The sequence below is a fragment of the Lepidochelys kempii genome, chromosome 10 (assembly GCF_965140285.1).
Source record: "Lepidochelys kempii isolate rLepKem1 chromosome 10, rLepKem1.hap1, whole genome shotgun sequence".
Taxonomy (NCBI): Eukaryota; Metazoa; Chordata; order Testudines; family Cheloniidae; genus Lepidochelys; species Lepidochelys kempii.
Genome location: NC_136389.1, coordinates 85,557,586 through 85,578,702, shown reverse-complemented (window position 1 = coordinate 85,578,702; position 21,117 = coordinate 85,557,586). Strand labels below are relative to the sequence as shown.

The window sequence follows — 21,117 nt, the reverse complement described above, 5'->3', positions numbered from 1 at the left end:
TTATATGCACTCTTCTCCTATGCTGTGATGACAGCTAAGTGATAAATACATTTATCATGCACTCTTCACTATACTAATGTTCCAGACCCTGTGCAGCTTCAAACCTGTCACAAAAATACTTCCTTTCCATATTCCCAAAGGTGGACTCTCCCCCTCAATCACACCTGTCCAAGGTCCAGAATGAGCAAGATTCAGTCTTGGATTAGGCACTGCTTTTCCATATTCAAAAATATGATTATTTTGAAATCTGCAAACTTTAAATTACTGTATAGAAGAGTTTCCCAATATTGTAGTGGGTCCCTAGGATTCACTCCCAACCCTTCAAGACCCTAAAATATCAGCCTTTAAGTTGTGACATTTATCATTCCTGAGTAATGCCGCCGTTTCAAACTCACACTGATAAAGCCTTTACACCATACCATCAAGTATTCCATTATACGTACACAATCACAGTGTTTCTTGCACATGTGGTATGCTATTGGAATATTAAGTTTACTTTTTAAATACAAAAAACTCAACAAAATTAAAGTTTTCCAAAGTAACATTAACTCTCATATGGGAGTTTTGTGATCATCCCATATGATTAATGTGTGATGGTTTGTGGTATTATAAATACTTTCACAATGATTACATATGCTTTTCCATACCTCCTGTTTCTGCTGTCTGTCACTCAAGAGCTGCTTGAGATACCAGTCACAATTTTCTCGCTGTAATCCTCGAAGCCCCAGGGCTGGTGATGTCAAAACTTCAAATAATGCTAATGCATCTCCCTGTTCCAAAGCCAGATCTACCTTTGATAGGGCTGAATGTGCTAGGGAGAGAGCAGAGCAAAGTAAAGTAAGGGTCAAAAGCTGAATGTAGTGATCATTAGGCTTCTATAGCAGAGGCCTCAGAAGGCATCTCTTCCTGAACACTACTGACTGATGGTTTAGGCCTGGAAGTCTCCAGGTCAGACTCCAGAATCTCTCAGGAGGGACTTTAACAAGAGAAAAGAGATGAAAATGGTATGTAATACTCAGGGCACAGAGTTTAATGGGGACCCTTCACTTCTTTAAGGGGCCAGGGGTGGGACAAGGGGCAGGATGAATTCAAAATTGAGAAATACTATGAACAAATATAGCAAGGAGAGCTACTCACTTAGTTCAAAGTGCAGGGATGGAAGGAGGAGTAAAGGAGCCACACAAGTCTGAATACTCTTTATCCAGGCCTATTAGTTCAGTGGGAAACTTACTATTGACTTTGTTGACATTGCCCTGAATTTCAGCTTGAGTCAGCAGCTCTTCGTACACATCCCTCTCTCTCTCTGAATTCTCAGAGGCAGTCTGACAATGAAACAAAATTATCATCAATGCAACTCTAGAGCAGACTTTGTGGTGTGTTGTTTACAGGCCTCTTACAGTCCTCCAACAGAAAGGGCAGTGAACATAACTAATGTTCACTAATGGTGGGGGGGGGGAATAGCTCAGTGGTTTGAGCATTGGCCTGCTAAACCGAGCATTGTGAGTTCAATCCTTTAGGGGGCCATTTAGGGATCTGGGGTAAAAATTGGGGACTGGTCCTGCTTCAAGCAGGGGGTTGGACTAGATGACCTCCTGAGGTCCCTTCCAACCCTAACCTACTAAGATTCTTCTATGATTCTAAAGTACACCCACATGAAGTTCTAACCCACTGCACAACAGGTCAGCAACAACTACACACACATAAAAGGGAATCCTAGAAGTGAATATCCTAGGCGCGCCCATACACACAGAGTATAGATCTCCGGCAAACAGAGAAGGACACACAATACATAAGACGGGATGATTTCATTTAACAGCTCTGTGTGGGCACACAGAAGGAATTCCAGGACATATGATGCAGTAGATCCAGTTAGGCAGACACATACAGGTTCTCAAACTGGAAGTGTTCCAAACCAAATAAATAGATATGATATTCCAGAACAGGCCACATATCTAAGTATTGCTAATTTGCCTATCACTGTGGCAGAGAGCAGCAGACAGATAGTTTGGGTAGAATTCTGTAAACAGATTAATTTACAAAGTAACATACCATATGCTCACAAGCTTTTGGGACCACAGTGTTTAGACTTGGATGTGTAGTGCTTGTAAATATCAGCCTCCATACAGTAGGATTACTCACAGCCTAGGTAGACTTGCAGATTCACGAAGCAAGTTTAGTCTAGGTGAAATTCTAGAACTAGTTCAAACTTTGTGGGATGGTGGGTTTGTTTCATATATACATTAGAAAGACTCAAAAATTCTATAAAAATAGGACAGGCTTTACTGATGTCTAGAATAAGACATCTCCTCTATGTTCTTCCACCATGCATATTCCTTGGGAATCTGTGTGTAAGAGATTCAATTACAAATCAGATTTAACACTATAATGTCTGCTTTCTTCCATCTCATAATACATCAAATGAATCCCTGGAGACTACAGTGGAATTTCACTAAGGATAAATCTGGCCTAACATCTTACACAAAAGACTGAACAATATGTTTTCACTGGATTCTATGTGCAATCTCCTCTGGTGACATCATGAACTCGACACAATGAACATGAATTCGTAACTAGACAGGAACATTGATTTTTACCCTATTTTTGGCATTCTCCATCTTGTCCTTCTTTGCCCGGTACAATGTGTCCTGATAGATTGATGCCAGGAGTTCATCAAGATTCACCAACATGGCATTGGAGTTTTTCATTGCCATCAGGGTGTCAGACGGAACTTGGCGGTCAATTGCTTCATTAATGGCAATAACAGCAGCATGCACTGAAAAACAAATCACAGGTTCCCTGTTAACTGCAAAGATGACTGCTCTGCCCTGTAATAAATTAAAGGCTTATCTGGGAAAGAAGAAAACAGCTGACTAGGTCTTTGACATTGTTGCAAGAATTATCAGTATATAAACTGTAAGTAAGACTTTGTATTTTTGACACAGGTAGTACCTTATTTCCTGATATCGCCGTTTGATTTTGACCAAATCAAATTCAGATTTTCTAACAAAAATATCTTGGCCATAAAAGGCCTGTGTTGACTTAAACAATAGGGACTATTAGAGCTAGATTATAACATGCACTTTCTATCCAATCTGGCCATTTAAACGGTCACAGAGGATGAAAATCCATTTCCTCTTACACGCTGCTTCATCCACAGAGAGTTCATTAGCTAAAATTCCTCCAATCTTGCTGAAGGCAGGCATCTGAATTCCATACTTCTCCAGCTCACTCCTCATGTTACTGATCTCCTCCTCTGAAACACAGAGGAAAAAGATGTAATGTAGGCAGAACATTCAGAATCAGCCCTAAGACCAGCTATTGCTGCAGAAAAATTGGAACAGCTACAATAGATTGTAAATTGCCCTTTCACAAATACTTTGTGCATGCAGTCTGAGAAGAGACAAAACTCTCCTATATTTGTTCCAATGATTCAAATGGGAGGGCCTCATAGAAATCTGTCTCACTACATAGTTTTGTGCTCTTAATGACACAGGTTTGAAACAGATTGTGTGATTCTTGCATGTCTCAAAGTATGGCTGCCAGCAGGGCAAAGAAAGTACATATACAACATCCTACAAAAGTTTGTTTTCTTCTGCAGCTGGTGCACTGGAAGGAAAAAGACTAAAGCCAAGGGAAGGGGAGGGAGAGACAGTGGAGACATACTACTGTTAACAGAGCCAGTAACTAAAGAATTCAGAATAAAACTTTCTCCTAAAAGTCTCCTTCCCCAACTTGTATGGGAAGAATCCCGCACCCATTAAACACAAATGCAGTTACAACCCTGGCTGCCTTTGGGCATTAATCCCCTTTCATCCATTATGTACAGCATCTACTGGAGTGAGTAAACAGGGCATGCAAATTCATAAACATCTAAATCTCAGAAAAGCAAGAAATCTCCATACCTGTGAAGTCCACCTTTCCATATAAATCTTGAATCTGAGGGGCCAGTCCCAGTTTAAACAGGTACAGACTAGGAAACATAATGCAGGAATAATTAGCACTAATTACTCCTTGTGGTCTTTACCCCACTCACAAGTAAATTAAGGGAGATATAGACATTAGGCTAAGTGGAAAGATTTCTAGATGGTTAAAACCTGCCTTTTCAATTGTGATGGTGATTGATTCTCCCAGTGAAGCGTTTGTGTATGAAGGAATGTCACCATGAAAAAAGAATAAGCCCCTCCCCAGAAAGAAAGATCCATATGGTTTAGGAGCTCTGGATTTAAAAGTTCCCTTCTGATCAGCAGACATCTGGTTGCACATCTGGGTAACTTCCTACCAAAGATTTGCTTTATTCTGTTGGTTATCAGCACAGAGCTAAACCCTACAGTCACAAACACACCATGCAGCTACCTAGGGTGGTAAAGAACATTTGTATATTCCTTACTGCACTAGGTAACTGCAAGGTGTGCTGGTGCCTATAGGGTTGAGATTGCAAAGTGAAGTAAGCTAAATTGAATTAAGGCCACTCTAATTCTGAATATAAGCGTCAACACCAGGGTTTAATGCAATTTAACTTATCCATTTTAAATTCACACTTTTAGTTAATTCAAATTAACTTTCCTGAGTGTCCCCGCATAGACAAGTCTTTACTCTTGGAGACCTCTATGTTGCCCATTATTTATATTTCAGCAAAAACCTGACTCATTCTGAATATCTGGATTCTGATTTACACATCACTGGCAAAGAGGACCAGACTGACAAGGAGATGTGAACATCTGCCAGCTGAGTCCAACTACTCAAAGAATAACTGCAGCAGCTATCGTGAAGCTGCCAGTAAGGAGCAACTTCACCACTAATAATGACCCAAATTCCTTTCATACTGGTCAAAGGAGCATAAGCTACACAGTTCCATAATTGGCCATCACACAATGCCAAGTGTTCCTGACCACAAGTTATACTAAATGTTGGGAACTGAGTTGAAAGCAGGTTCACTTCTACAAAGAATCTGATTCTACAACAGCTTGAAACTTCTGTTGATGTTCAGCTATTTGCAATCTATTTGGATGTTTCATCCTCAGATTTCACCCTGCCAAAGGATCAGAAGCAAAAGAACAAGCTCCTTCTTGAGGACTAAAACTGAGTAAGCATAAGATGGAGACCAAAACTGATATGGCTCAGTGCTCTATACACAGAAATGTCTTAAGGAGCATTCTTCATGTGAAGCCCACTAAATATTTGTCTGCCATCAGATTGGAAACCTGCATCCAAACTGGTTTAATCAGGAAAGACTAAGTCACTGCAATGCAATGCTCTGTCTCTCTGGAGCATGAAGCGGCAGCAAAACTATCCACTTCAACACACACTAATGAGGCAAAGACAGAAGTAGCTAGCACAGCCAGATGGATCTTTCTAGTTACCTCGAGAGGTGAGAGATTATCCCTCGGAGCCTCTGAAAGGATTTTAAAGCTTTACATGGCTTTTCACAAAGCCCCCAAAAGCCTCCCTGATTTATCCTAAAAATAAACATGCTGCACACAAAAGGCCAACCTCACCTTACTCTCTACCTGCTGCTCAGCTGAACAAACAAGCCTGAACCTATTCTCTTCAGACATAAACTGAAATTCATAGTTCATTAGTAGGTGAAAATTAGTGTTGTCACTTTCCCTTCTGCCTCTCACACTGCAGCTCTAGATACAGATTCAGACAGTGCACACAACAGTGAAAATCTAGAACCATTATAGAAGTAAACATACATCATATGAGAGAGAGTAGGGCATGTGCATACTCATGCTTCTGAACACCCACAGTATGTTCAGACCCTTTAAAATTTTCAATTCAGTGAGATTTTATTAGCGTGACAAGCTATGCAAGTGTGGCCAAAGTGAGGGTGGGGGTGGGAAGAGCAACCCTTTAAAGCACACCCAGGACAGCGCTTCACACTATGTTTGGGATTTCATCCTCATGACCAGTTGTTATTAGTGTCCATTCCTGATCTGGTGGCAGGACAATACATAATATAATACTATCTCGACTGCCTTTTATGGACACACAAATACTGTAGATTCCACTTATTGAGCAACCCCTTGGTAGCCAACAAAAAGTTGCTATTATCCAGCAGCTGCTAATAAGTGGAAGGTAGGTTTGTGAGACGGCAGCCAGAGAAGGAAGTGCCAGAACTTCACTTCCCTGGCTGCAGCCTTGCAAACCTGGCTGCGGGCAGGACAGCAGCAGGGATGGAGGCTGCAGTCTGGATGCCAGGACTTTCCAAGGGGAGTGGGGGCTCTGAGGGCCCACAGAGCTGCATGATACCTTTCCCCGCATTCTCCACACATCACAGCAATTCCTTCCGTATGCAGAGTCTCCCAGAGGAGTCTCCCAGGAGTCTCCCAGAGGAGCACAGGGAGAGGTACCATGCAGTTCCAGCATCGGGACTATTGCTCCTCTCACTCCAGCTACTGCTCTGCTCACAGCCTTCCCTCCCCTCTCCTTCCAACCCACAGCCTCTTACCTCCTGTGCAGAGCCTGTGCAAAGGCAGGTTTTCCAGACTGCTGCCTCCTCCCCACCCTCCACTATTGCTTTGATGACAGTCTCCTCTCCCCTCCCAGCCCCCTACCTCCTGTGCAGGCAGGCTTCCATGGCTACAACCCCAGAGAGAAGCACTGGGACAGGCTAAGTACTGGCCACAGGCAGGTTTGTGGGGCTGCAGCCAGGGAAGACAGGTCCCAGCACTTTCTTCTCTGGCTGTAGTCCCACAGACCTGCCTGCAGGGGTGCTCAGCACATTCTAGTGCTTCTTTCTGGGGCTGCAGCCCCACAAACCTGCCTACAAGTAGAACCTTTCTTCCAAAAGACCTTGTGAATAAGTGGCATGGTGTTGCCAATATCCGGATCCCATTAATATGAAAGTCAATGGGGTGGGATTGGTTCCCAGCAAAACGTTGCTATTAACTGTAAGTTGTTTATATCCAGGTCGCTATTAAGTGGAACCTACTACATATGCCTCCCTGGGGTAGGGCACTCTATACTGCACACATCTTCAGAAAGCTCTGAGTACACTGCTTGCCTCTGGAAACCATGATTCACAAAATATGCACGTAAACACACAGTCCCCAAGGAAGGAGATTCACAGCTGTACACACCCCATCTCTAAGGCTTAGGAATCCTAAGATATATATGCTGCCTCCAATGGCTGGTGATCTCACTCACTCTTAAACATGCATAGCACTTATCCCTGGAAACATCAATGCATTCATAATTTCATAGATGCCACTCCTGGAAGCTGCAGACCTTCCTTTAAGCCCACAGTACATTCACCCCCACCAACTCTGAATCAGAATGCATTCGCACTCCCACAGACTTCAGATTTCTAGGTAGCCTTCATGCATTCACAATTCATTCACTCACAATTCAGCCTCCTGCCTAACACACATTACCTGAGTGCATGGATACAATAGATGCAGCGTGGCATGTTCTTCCGATCATAGATGTCAGTAGTTTCTGGGTAGAAAATCTGAATATAAACAAAGTTAACCATCAGAATGATACCCCACTCTAGCCATCCAAGTAGGAAGGATTCTGGCAATCCTAAAACTGCTCCAGCCCAGTTATGAGATAGGTAATTCATGGAGCACAACAGAGCTCCACATTTCTCCCATGCGTCTACCATGAAACCTGTTCCCCACTTCCCTTACATGTACTCTCACATCCACACCCCTGCTCAACCCCATGCCCCTTTTACATGACCACCCCACACTGGCTCCCCACAGACATACTGTGTGGTGTATCTGGGGAAATGGGTTGGAGATGCTGAGGGAGCCAAGAGATGAGCAGGGATATTTACATGAGGGGTTGGGGAAGAGGATTTTGTTTGGACTGGATGGGCAGAAGGGGACTATGTGTGAGTGGCCTAAGGAGAGTGGTAAAGATAGTGTTGTGCTGCAAGGCACCCGAGGCCATATTTTTCAACAAACTTTGGGGGCCATATTTTTAATTGTTCATCCCCAGCGGTTTCTATTATCACATTCTCAGATCCAGAGCTCTTTTGAAAGTCAGGCCCCTTAAAGGGTTAATGTGGAAGATGTCACTACATAGATTTTAAGGCCAGAATAGACCATTATGACAGTCTGACCTCCTATGAGCACACCCAATCTTGATTTAAAATGGTCAGTAATGGAGAAACCATCATGACCCCTGGCAAATTGTTCCAATGGCTAATTACTCTTGCTGTTAAAAAAAATTATGCCTTATTTGTAGTCTGAATTTATCTAGCTTCAACTTCCAGCCATTGAATGTTAGACCTTTCTCTGCCAGATAAGAGATTATTAAATACTTGTTCTCCCTGTGGATACTTATAGACTGTAAATCAAATCACTCCTCAGCCTTCTATTTATTTTATTAAGCTAAACAGACTGAGCACCTTGAATCTATCATTATAAGGCATGTTTTCTAATCCTTTAATCATTCTTGTGGGTCTTCTCTCAACACTCTCCAATTTATCAGCATTCTTCTTGAATTGTGGGCACCACAACTGGACACAGTATTCCACAAGTAGTCAACATATTGCTGATATATTCCCTCCATTTCCTCAATGCCTTACTCAAGCCCTCTTGCCTGACCCAAGTCCCTTTCTCTCCACCTGTCCCCCACATTCTCTCTCTTCTCACCCAGAGCACCATCTCTCCCCCAGAGCCCATTCCTATACTTCCTGCTGCTCAATCTGCTCCTCTAGATCACCAAGAGTTCATGCATAGCACAGCTGATAAGTCAAGAGAGAGTTGGGTGGAAAATTTTGACAAAATTCTAAAATTAACATTTTCAAGTGAGTATTTTTTTTAAATGCAGACAGCAGGTTGAGGTATACAATAGTGACCCTTGTGTGATTAAACACATGGACTGTTCCTGTTACATGTAATAAAAGCATGAGGAAAAGTTGTTTTGCATATAAATCTACGCTCATGGTTTGACTTTCAGTACAATGTTCCCAAAGATTTATAGATTTTAAGGCCAGAAGGGACCATGGTGATCATTTAGTCTGACCTCTTGTATAACACAGGTCATAGAATTCCACCCAGTTACCCCTGTTCTTAGGCCAATAATTTGTGTTTAACTAAAGCATCTTTCCAGAAGACTTGATTTGAATACTTCAGGAGACAGAGAATCCACCACTTCTCCACAACAGATGGAAAATCCACCACTTCCAACAACTGTTGCTCCTTTTATCCATGATTTTCCTATGATGATTCCTAAAAATTGCCATGACCAAACCGTAGCTCAGGCATGCTGCTCAACAGAATGAAAAATAAAAATTTTGTACTGCAGATCTCACCCAAAATAATGAGCGTTAAGCATATGGTACTGAAGCAGGAATTCACTGCTTCCCAATCATACAAACAGGGATGGGAATGGAATATTTTAAACTTCAGGATTTCTAAGGAGAACCAAATCTAGGAAACTAAGAATTATCTATACATAGATATATAGGATAACTAAGAGGAGAATATAGATATATAGGATAGGCAGAGTTTATTGAATCCTGTGTACTGGCAAATTCATCCCACAACTTTCAAAGCCTGGCGTTGCAGTGCAGAAATTACCTTAGGGAGGCCGATTTCAGCCATGGCATTCAACCACTGAATAACATTATCAGTATGCCGGAAATGGAGACCAGTTGCCTGAAATAAAGAGGGGGAGGGAAAAAAGCATATGAATCATCACAGCCACTGTGAGTACTAAGGAACTTTACTAAGACATGCATCTGATCAGTGCTACTTACAACAGCTAAACTCTTCCAGGGATCTGAGGTCTTAGGTACTATGATGAAAGCTTTTTACAGCCAGTTATATTTAAGGCTTTCAAAAGGCCAGCTTTCTCAGATTCTCATATGCACACAAACTCAGACAAAAGTAAAGATCTTCCTTCATCTGATATTCTATAGTTCAGGAAGAGTTAACTTACATTTTTTCAGTCTAAATTTGCCACAATTACTCACTCATTCACTGACAGTTCCTCTACAACCATATGACCTGAAGTCTCCCTCCTATCTCAGGTCTCTCTAGCCAACCTAGTTCCCAGAACGGAGAGATCTCACCTTATATCTGGTTTGTTCCCGGTCATAGATTTTCTTCAGAGACACCACCTTGGGGGAGAAAAAGTTTCCAAGTTTGGCTAGATAGACTCCATTCCTTAGCCCCTCCTCCAGCTCTGTTGTGGGAGGTAGATCCTCATTAAGGCAGGCCTCCATCCATCTGAAAATGTAAAAAGGACAGGAGTGGGTCATTTGAGAGCTTTTAAGATGTGTTCCATTTACTCTCCTCTCGGGGGACATTAGCTGCTCATTTTCTGAGCAAGTTCAGTGTTGCTGCTGCCACATCTTTTCCCATTGTATGATTTATGTATTAGGCACTGATGTAATCGCAACTTACCTACTGAATCCAATGCCGAGCAGCATTATAGGGTCAATGTCTTTCTTGTCACCAATGCCTTTATTCAATCAGGTCCTACACGTCAATTTGAGTCACTGTGACTAATTTGTACCCTTTTTGGGTTTCTTTGGCAGTTCAACAGACCGAGTAATAAAGATCTACTTTCTGCAGCTGAACAATTTCAGCAACAGTACAACAAAAAAAATCTCCAAAGAACTCAGTGAGGAGGTCATCTTCCTCAAACGAATATATTCCACAAACTTTAAATTGGATTGCAAGCCAAAGGAACTGCTTCAAGAAATACTCAAACTTGGACTCTCTATGGTGTTTCCTAGTGTCACAATTGCATTGCGTATTTTTGTCGCTTTGCCTGCATCAGTGGCTTCAGGTGAACGCACCTTCAACGTGCTGAAGCAGGTAAAGAGCTATCACCGTTCAACTGTGGGACAAGGGTGTTTGAATGGGCTCGCCATGCTTAATATCAACTGTGACATTGCAAGAAAGCTACATTTTTCCTCAATAATTAGTGCATTTGCACAGAAAAAGGCTAAAAAAGCATTTGTTAAATAAAAAAATATTCAAATTATGTCTCACTCTCTTTCTGGTGCCTTATTTTGTTTTCATGTGTCGTCATTTTTTATTTTTATTATGGCTAGGGACCTCAAAAGCTGAAAGTGGCTCGAAGCGGAGAGGGCCTGAGAGCAAGGGATGCAGGGGTTCCATATCAGAGCCACAGTTGGAAAGAAAGAACTGAGTATTGGTTGAGGATGCTCCATCCTTTACGCTCTCAGCCAGCAGTTCTCAAACTGTGGGTCAGGACCACAAAAAGTGGGTAAAAACCCTATTTTAATGGGGTCACCAGGGCCATCATTAGACTTACTGGGACCAGGGTCGGAAGCTGAATCCTGAGTGCACGTGCGCATGCACGCACACACACACACACACACGGGGCGGCGGGACTCAGGCTCTGGCCTCCTCCCCCACACCCACGGCACTCAGGCTCTGGCTCCTTCACCTCGGGCAGCGGGGCTTGGACTCCTCCCCGCCCCTGGGGTCATGTAGAAATTTTGCTGTGATAAGGGGGTCACAGTGCAATGAAGTCTGAGAACCGCTGCTCTCAGCTATGGGAGACGGGATGGCACTCAGGGCACAGGTGTGGCCCCAAAAGACACTGCTAGTCATAAGAATCTGATCTCATACAAATGAGGCACATGTGCACCAAGAGTAGAATCTGTGCAGACAATCACTTGAAGAACTTGATCTTTCTTTCATGACAACCCTGTTAACACAGCAGCCTCAGTGCATTTATCGTTGGCAGAAGAAGGCTTGAAGTGTTCTTGTGTTCCTGCATCTGAGTGACAACTGGAGAGACCATCCCATGCAGCCCATCAAAAAAGCAAAGTGTCTTGAAATTAATGAATCTGTAATTCAAGAAGGATGTTGAAAAATTGGAATAGTTCAGAGAAGAGCCATGAGAATGATCAAAGGATTAGAAAATATACTGTATAGTGACAGACTCAAAAAACTCAATTTATTTAGCTTGACAAAAAAGAGGTGACTGGATTACAGCATCTGCATGGGGAACAAATATTTAAAAGTGGTCACTTCAGTTTAGCAGAGAAAAGTACAACATGACCCAATGGCCAGAAGTTGAAGCTAAACAAATTCAGACTGCAAATAAGGCATAAACTTTAAACAGTGAGGGTAAATAATCATTGGAACAATTTCCCAAGGGTTGTGGTGGATTCTCCACCACTTACAATTTTAATAGCAAGACTGGATGTTTTTCTAAAAGGAAATTACTCTAGGAATTATTTTGGGGAAGTTCTATGGCCTGTCTTATACAGAAGATCAGGCTAAGTGATCCCAATGATTCCTTCTGTCCTTAGAATCTATGAATCTGTGAATTCCCTATAGACGAGTGGCCATGCAGAACTGCAAATTCCCATTCTTGGATTCTTGAGATGGGACAAACTTCCATTCACAGCTTCTTGAGGAAGAGCACAATAAGCAGTTCATTATCCCAGGGGAGCAAGCAAAGGGAATGTCTAATTTACAATCTCCCCACCCTCTGTAGCTACCATCAAGTAAAAACAAGCTTCAGTGTTGGCTTTCCACTCTTCCCAGCCTGCAACATTCTAGGCAGACTGCCAAGAACTGAGGAGGCACCCAAGTGACACACCTAGTGCAATGACAAGCAGCAGTTACTACACATTTTAACCTTTTCATGCACAAGATTCATTACCAAATTCCCCAAGTGTGTTACAAAACAAACAAAATCAAATCATGTCTAGCTGACATTTAGGGGAAACAAATAGACCTCTAAAAATACCCTCTCCAGTGCATCATGTGCCCAGCAAAATAGACAGAAGCCAAACAACTATTTAGATATTTGGTCACCACTTACTCAATAGACAAAGTACGATTCACCTGCAAAAAAAACAACCAACAAAACCTGGCCAATTTTTTGGAATATTAATATTCAGTAGACATACCTGGTCTGTTTAATATGTGCAATCAGAGACTTCACTCAATTTAATAAATTAGTAGAAATGACATGACATATTGTAATGATGCTCACTCTGTAATATGTCAACATTCGGTTAAAGCAATCTGATGACTGTGTTACTGTATAATCTCTCTTTAAACAAAAGCTTCCTGTGGCAATTATTGTTTTGTTTCTGAGTAACAGCCGTGTTAGTCTGTATTCGCAAAAAGAAAAGGAGGACTTGTGGCACCTTAGAGACTAACCAATTTATTAGAGCATAAGCTTTCGTGAGCTACAGCTCACTTCCTCAGATGCATATCGTGGAAACTGCAGCAGGCTTTATATATACACAGAGAATATGAAACAATACCTATTCCCACCCCACTGTCCTGCTGGTAATAGCTTATCTAAAGTGATTTCCAGCACAAATCCAGGTTTTCTCACCCTCCACCCCCCCACACAAATTCACTCTCCTGCTGGTGATAGCCCATCCAAAGTGACAACTCTTTACACAATGTGCATGACAATCAAGCTGGGCTATTTCCTGCATAAATCCAGGTTCTCACATCCCCCCCACCCCCATACACACACAAACTCACTCTCCTGCTGGTAATAGCTCATCCAAACTGACCACTCTTCAAGTTAAAATCCAAGTTAAACCAGAACATCTGGGGGAGGGGTAGGAAAAAACAAGAGGAAACAGGCTACCTTGCATAATGACTTAGCCACTCCAAGTCTCTATTTAAGCCTAAATTAATAGTATCCAATTTGCAAATGAATTCCAATTCAGCAGTTTCTCGCTGGAGTCTGGATTTGAAGTTTTTTTGTTTTAAAATAGCGACCTTCATGTCTGTGATCGCGTGACCAGAGAGATTGAAGTGTTCTCCGACTGGTTTATGAATGTTATAATTCTTGACATCTGATTTGTGTCCATTTATTCTTTTACGTAGAGACTGTCCAGTTTGACCAATGTACATGGCAGAGGGGCATTGCTGGCACATGATGGCATATATCACATTGGTGGATGTGCAGGTGAACGAGCCTCTGATAGTGTGGCTGATGTTATTAGGCCCTGTGATGGTGTCCCCTGAATAGATATGTGGGCACAGTTGGCAACGGGCTTTGTTGCAAGGATAAGTTCCTGGGTTAGTGGTTCTGTTGTGTGGTATGTGGTTGTTGGTGAGTATTTGCTTCAGGTTGCGGGGCTGTCTGTAGGCAAGGACTGGCCTGTCTCCCAAGATTTGTGAGAGTGTTGGGTCATCCTTTAGGATAGGTTGTAGATCCTTAATAATGCGTTGGAGGGGTTTTAGTTGGGGGCTGAAGGTGACAGCTAGTGGCGTTCTGTTATTTTCTTTGTTAGGCCTGTCCTGTAGTAGGTAACTTCTGGGAACTCTTCTGGCTCTATCAATCTGTTTCTTTACTTCTGCAGGTGGGTATTGTAGTTGTAAGAAAGCTTGACAGAGATCTTGTAGGTGTTTGTCTCTGTCTGAGGGGTTGGAGCAAATGCGGTTGTATCGCAGAGCTTGGATAAATGGACACAAATGGACACATAAAGAATAAATAAATACCCAGATAATCCTGGCAAGTGACCCACACCCGTCAGAGGAAAGCAAAATCCCCCTCAAAATCACTACCAATCTGACCTGAGAGGAAATTCTTTCCCAACCCCATATGCGGTGATAAATTAGACCATGAGCACATGAGCAAGAACCAGCAAACCAAACATTTGAGAGACAGACTGCTTGGTGCCACCCAAGATCCCTGGCCCTCCCCGTCCAACGCCCCCATCTCCAGCTGTGGCCATCCATGATGCTTCAGAGAAAGGAGGTAATAAAACAAAACAAAAAAGATTCAAACAGAATACATTGGGAAGAGGGGGGAGGAATCCCGTCCTGACCCCTTCAGGCCATCATTCAACTATCCAATCAACCCCTTCCTCCATAAACAGAACAAAGCCTGGAAGAGCAAATGCATCTTCCAGCACCTTCCAAAATCTAGGTTGCGGGCGAACAAATAGGGTGGCTGGGACTGCACTGTTGCCAGCCCAGTCCATTGAAACTAGATCATCATCAGATAGGGAAGCTCAGATGACCACAACAGCCACAGAATCACAAGTGGAGAAGGTCTCTCAGGTAACAAATACCCTAGCCATTTAGAACCTTATAGATCAGGTCCAATACCTTAACTTCACTCAGAAATCAACTGCTAGCTAAAAGAACATACAGCACAGGTATAACATGCTCTGTGCATGAAACACCACTAAGAAGTGGGTATCAATATTCTTCAGTAGTTGCAATTTCCATATGGCTTGAATGTATAGTCCCAAGCAAAGCACACAGCACTAATTTAACAGTAAGTGAATATAGTTCCCACACTGCTTCAGACACAGGATACATACAATGGATATGATCCAAATCTGTTTCAGTGTTTCGCCCCTGCTAGCCTATGTCACAGAAATGTTCAAAGGCAAAATAATCTCAATGTGGCCACACAGAACAATCACTTCTGGAATGAACAGGTGTTCTTCCACAGTTTATTTAAACAATGCCTTCAGCTTTGAGAGATTCCTTATACTTTAACATGAGTAATACAAATTGAACCAGTAATCTGCCAAGCCACTAGAAATTTAAGCGCACCCATGTATGCAGAAAAATAGGGAATGCCCTTCCTCTCCCTCAGACAGGCAGAGCAGTCTTCTACAGCAGCCGGATAGGATTATTATTAATCGTTTAAATTACAGTAGCACCTAGGAACCTCAGTAACAGGTCAGAGCCCTGATGTGCAAAAACAGTCCCTGTCCCAAAGACCTCACAATCAATATGATAGACAGGATGAAGCTAGTAAACAAAACAGACAAATGAGATGGTGGGAGGGTATTGGGGGTAACAAAAACAAAATCGTTTAGCAGTAAAGCAGAAGTCACAGTTTGGCACTTGTCTAACCAATGACATACAGATGAGATTTGTAGGCACCACAGCAGAGGTAGATTTTAAGAAAGAATTTAAAAGAGCATACAGTAGCAGCTCTCCAAATTTTACTGTTTGCAGAGTTTTCCCCATGCATAGAGGACTGCTTGGGAAAAAGTGCAGAGATGTTTTAGGGAGAAGAAATAAGGCAAATGATCAAGACTGTTGTCAATGGTCAAGCAAAGGTAGAGGCTGACAGCTTGATAAATTAGTAGACGTAATAGAAAAGGTTCAGCTAACCTGGGAAGGACCCTAAATGCAAGGATAAGGAGCTTGTATTTGATGCAGAGGAGGAGCAGCCAGTGGATGGAGGCAAAGAGGGAGTAATGATGTGACAAGGCAGGAAGATGATCCTTGCAGCTGGGTTTTGAATTGACTTGAGAGGGACAATATGGGAAGTGTCAAGGCCAGAGAGAATGAGACAGCTGAGTCATGAAATGAGGAGGATTGAACAGCCCTGGCAGCCTAGGTAGAGAGACAAGGTCAAAACTTTGAAATTTTATGCAGATAGAAAGTTGCAAGACCTGGATACGGCCTTCATCTCTGTGTCAAGACAGAGGGCAGATGAGAAAGAGGACTTCCAGATTACAGGCCTGAGTGACAAGGAGGAGGATGGTGCAGAGAAATGTGGGAGAGGGTACGGGGAAGAAAGATCAAAAGCTCCGTTTTGGTCATGTTGATCTTAAGTTATCAGCTGGACATCCATGTTGTGATGTTAGAAAGTAAAGGCCAAGATGTGAGATTGGAGGGAGGGAGACAGGCCTTTCGAAGAGATGTACATTTGCAAGCCATCAGAGTAGAGAAGGTATTTGAAGCTATGTTTGTAGATAAGAGCACCTAGAAATAGGGTATAGAGCCTAACTAAAAGAAGGTTGAGAGGAGATATGATTGCTCTCTATAAATATATCAGAGGGATAAATACTGGAGAGGGAGAGGAATTATTTAAGCTCAGTACCAATGTGGACACAAGAACAAATGGATATAAACTGGTCATTGGGAAGTTTAGACTTGAAATTAGACTAAGGTTTCTAACCATCAGAGGAGTGAAGTTTTGGAATAGCCTTCCAAGGGAAGCAGTGGGGGCAAAAGATCTATCTGGCTTTAAGATTAAACTTGGTAAGTTTATGGAGGAGATGGTATGATGGGATAACAGGATTTTGGCAATTAATTGATCTTTAAATATTCATGGTAAATAGGCCTAATGGCCTGTGATGGGATGTTAGATGGGGTGGGATCTGAGTTACCCAGGAAAGAATTTTCTGTAGTATCTGGCTGGTGAATCTTGCCCCTATGCTTAGGGTTTAGCTGATCGCCATATTTGGGGTCGGGAAGGAATTTTCCTCCAGGGCAGATTGGAAGAGGCCCTGGAGGTTTTTCGCCTTCCTCTGTAGCATGGGGCACGGGTCACTTGCTGGAGGATTCTCTGCTCCTTGAAGCCTTTAAACCACGATTTGAGGACTTCAATAGCTCAGACAGAGGTGAGAGGTTTTTCTCAGGAGTGGGTGGGTGAGATTCTGTGGCCTGCGTTGTGCAGGAGATCGGATTAGATGATCATAATGGTCCCTTCTGACCTTAGTATCTATGAATAAACAGTAGGAGCCAAAGACAGAGCCGGGGGGAATGGGGGTGGAGACACCTATAGGAGAGGGGAGGAGAAGGACCCACCACGCAAGACACTAATGGAGTGGTTGAAGAACCATGAGAAGGATGGCATCACAAAAGCCAAAGGAATGCAGTATTTTAGGAAGTAGGGTATGGCCAAAGCTACGCAGAGAGCAAGCAGGATGTAGAAGTGGAGGTCCTATGATTTGGCCAGAAAGTGGTCATTCAGAACCTTCATGAGAGCAGTTCCAGTTGAGCAGAGGAGACACGAACCAGATGGGAGTGGTCAAGGATGGAATTGGAGGAGAGGAACTCAAGGAAGCAGTTCTAGGCAGCATATTGAATGAACCTGGAGATAAAACAGAGACAAGGTGACAAATAGACAAGCAAGTGGGATCATGGGTGTGTTTCCTCATTAAGAGGGAGACTAAAGCATGCTGGTATTGTGAGGAGAGGAAGCCTGAGGGGAGAGAGACAGAGTGAAGGAAGGGGTCATTGGGACAAATGTAGGAATTATAAAGAGGAGAGCAGAGGGGACACTTCCTTGTCAATGATGAGGCTGAGGACAGGAAGAGGAAGATCACATCAAATTGTGTTGATTTTCTCCTTCAAAATGACTGAGATCCTGTCCTTGCCCACAGTTTTCACTCTAAGATTTAAGAAAGGAATCAGAGGTGGTAAATAGGGGGCTAGGAGTGGAGGCCTGGGATTCAATTAGGGTGGAAACATTGAGTTGTCTAGGTAGAAAGATGGCACAATTGGAAAAAAGAAACCACATTGTAGAGCCGGAAAGCAACATGACTAAGACTACCACAGAGATGGAAGTTCCCTATTTACTCCTCCACTAGCTACACTAGAGTGAAATATTACTATTACAGCACTAAACCCCTACTTTCTGGCCTGAAATTTCTCATGCCACTCTCCGTCCACAGGTGAACCTTAGGAAAGTTTAAACAAAATTAGTTCAGCCTTCTGAATTAGTGAAGTATGAAATACATTTTTCTCACTTTTTCGGGGGAAAAAAGGTAATTGTACTTTTTTGTATCAAAAACTCAAAACCAGCGTGATTTTCAAACTTAATATGTATAGGAACAGTCATTGTACACATCTGAGACAGTCTGTTAAAATGGACACATTCAAAGCAACTGAAAACAAGGTACCTAGCATGTGCAGCATATAATTTTCCTTAATGAAATAAGCATGAATCACTCCTGATAACAATACAGGAACATCTGGCTCAAAGAACAGACCTTGAAATGAACACTATTTAAATAATTACACAATGCTTAGTCCTTTCACTTCACTCTCAACTCCTTCGCGCTCTATCCTCCAGTGCAAAAAGTCTGTCCCTCACAAACCTCCAGCTCGGGTTCACTTCCTGTTTCTCCACTCCTGTTCTTATGCTGCTGGTTGCGTCTGGAGAAAGTCTGTGCATGGTAATGCAGATGTCCTCCATTACAAATCTGTTCACTCTTCCTTCAGCACTGCCATATACAATTGTTCACATCAATTACCTTGAACTCTTTTCCTCCAATTCTGCCCTGGATCCCTCTTAGTCCAGCTTCCACCCTTTCTACTCCACTTAAACACACCCATTGAAGTCTCTAACTATCTCATTCTGACCATATCTCAGGGCCTCTTTTCCATCCTCATCCTTCTCAACCCTTCTTCTGCCTTAAACATGACCAATAATACTTTCCTTCTCAAAATACTGTTCTCCTTCAGCTTTAAAACACAGCACTGGTCCTCCTTCTACCCTTCTGGTCATTTCTTCAGCATCTTTCAATGGATCCTCCTCTTTCCCTCTACCATGTTCTGTAAGGGTCCCACAGGGCTTCGTCTTCAGTTTGCTCTTCTCTCTCTCTCTTTCTACACCTTTTCTTTGATCTAGATCTCTTTGCATGGTTTCAACTACCATCTTTAAAGTACTGACTCTTAAAGCTATCCTCTCCACTAATGAACTGCCTCCCTCAATCCAATCCCACATCTGTTTCTGGAAGCCTCTCCATCAGTTTCAAATTTGGTATGGTCAAGAGCAAGCCCCACATCTTCCCTCCAAAACTTTCCCACTCCCCACATTTCCTATCATTGTTGACAACATCAACATCCTCTCTGTCCTCCACACTGCACATTCAGGCCATGTCTAAATTCTGATACTGCTTCCTCCACAACATCTTTAAGATAAGACATTTGCTGTCTGTCCAGTCACCTAAAATTCTCATTCAGGACCTCACCATATTGTCTTGATGACTATAACCTCCTCTTCCTCGGCCTCTCCAACACACAAGTCACTCCTTGTTCCCAACAGATACCTCTTCAATTCACCTTCAAGCCTATGAAAAACAACCAGCCTTTTCTTCTATTGCATTATTTTCTCACCTCTCTGCTCCACCAATGATGCCCTCCTCAATATCCTGTTCATCTGCTTTTCCCACAATTAGCTCTATGCTACCACTTTGCACAGAATGCCCTCCCCAGGTTGAATACAAATATAGAATCATAGAAGATTAGGGTTGGAAGAGACCTCAGGAGGTCATCTAGTCCAACCCCCTGCTCAAAGAAGGACCAACACCAATTAAATCATCCCAGTCAGGCCTTTGTCAAGCTGGACCTTAAAAACCTCTAAGGATGGAGATTCCACCACCCTCCTAGCGAAATAATGGTTTCCTAATATCCAAACTAGACCTCCCCCACTGCAACTTGAGACCACTGCCCCTTGTTCTGTTATCTGCCACCACTGAGAACAGCTGAGCTCCATCCTTTTTGGAATCCCCCTTCAGGTAGTTGAAGGCTGCTTTTAAATTCCCCCCTTACTCTTCTCTTCTGCAGACTAAACAAGCCCAGTTCCCTCAGCCTCCCCTCATAAGTCATGTGCCCCAGCCCCCTGATCATTTCCGTTCTGCTGGACTCTCTCCAATTTGTCCACGTCCTTTCTGTAGTGGGGGCCCAAAACTGGACGCAATACTCCAGATGTGGCCTCACCAGTGCCGAATAGAGGGGAATAATCACTCCCTCGATTTGCTGGCAATGCTCCAAATATATATTATTTAAATCAGATTTTTTAATTTACATGTTAGTTCTTTACTTTCTTTCTATTTTTCAGTTTTCAACTAATGAAGTGGATGGTTTGCTCTGGTTTCTTTAATTAATTTCCTGTTACCAGAATTTCAGATTTTGCAGAGATTTTTCCTGCTAAATTTCACATTTAAAGTGTCCACAGATTCATAGATATTTAGGTCAGAAGGGACCATTATGATCACCTAGTCTGACCTCCTGCACAACGCAGGCCACACCTCTCACCCACCACTCCTGCAAAAAACCTCACACCTATATCTGTGCTATTGAAGTCCTAAAATCATAGTTTAAAGACTTCAAGGAGCAGAGAATCCTCCAGCAAGTGACCCGTGCCCCATGCTACAGAGGAAAGCGAAAAACCTCCAGGGCCTCTTCCAATCTGCCCTGGAGGAAAATTCCTTCCCGACCCCAAATATGGCGATCAGCTAAACCCTGAGCATATGGGCAAGATTCATCAGCCAGATACTACAGAAAATTCTTTCCTGGGTAACTCAGATCCCACCCCATCTAATAGCCCATCACAGGCCATTGGGCCTATTTACGATGAATATTTAATTACCAAAACCATGTTATCCCATCATACCATCTCCTCCATAAACTTATCGAGTTTAATCTTAAAGCC

General features: G+C 42.7%; 1 protein-coding gene across 2 annotated transcripts in view; it reads right to left on the bottom strand.

The window, feature by feature from the left end:
- IQGAP1 (IQ motif containing GTPase activating protein 1) overlaps positions 1-21,117 on the bottom strand; it is a 185,572-nt gene that overhangs the window by 116,715 nt on the left and 47,740 nt on the right. Inside the window, exons 1-9 of one of the 2 annotated variants that reach the window (XM_073304653.2) lie at positions 10,365-11,818; positions 10,031-10,187; positions 9,537-9,614; positions 7,377-7,453; positions 3,903-3,970; positions 3,140-3,253; positions 2,595-2,773; positions 1,232-1,322; positions 648-811 (exon numbers count right to left, since the gene is read on the bottom strand). In XM_073304653.2, coding sequence (XP_073160754.1) covers positions 648-811; positions 1,232-1,322; positions 2,595-2,773; positions 3,140-3,253; positions 3,903-3,970; positions 7,377-7,453; positions 9,537-9,614; positions 10,031-10,187; positions 10,365-10,390 — 954 coding nt within the window. In that variant the 5' untranslated portion in view covers positions 10,391-11,818. Of the gene's footprint in view, positions 1-647; positions 812-1,231; positions 1,323-2,594; positions 2,774-3,139; positions 3,254-3,902; positions 3,971-7,376; positions 7,454-9,536; positions 9,615-10,030; positions 10,188-10,364; positions 11,819-21,117 lie in introns of those variants that run through there. The other variant, XM_073304652.2, reaches the window with a different exon arrangement.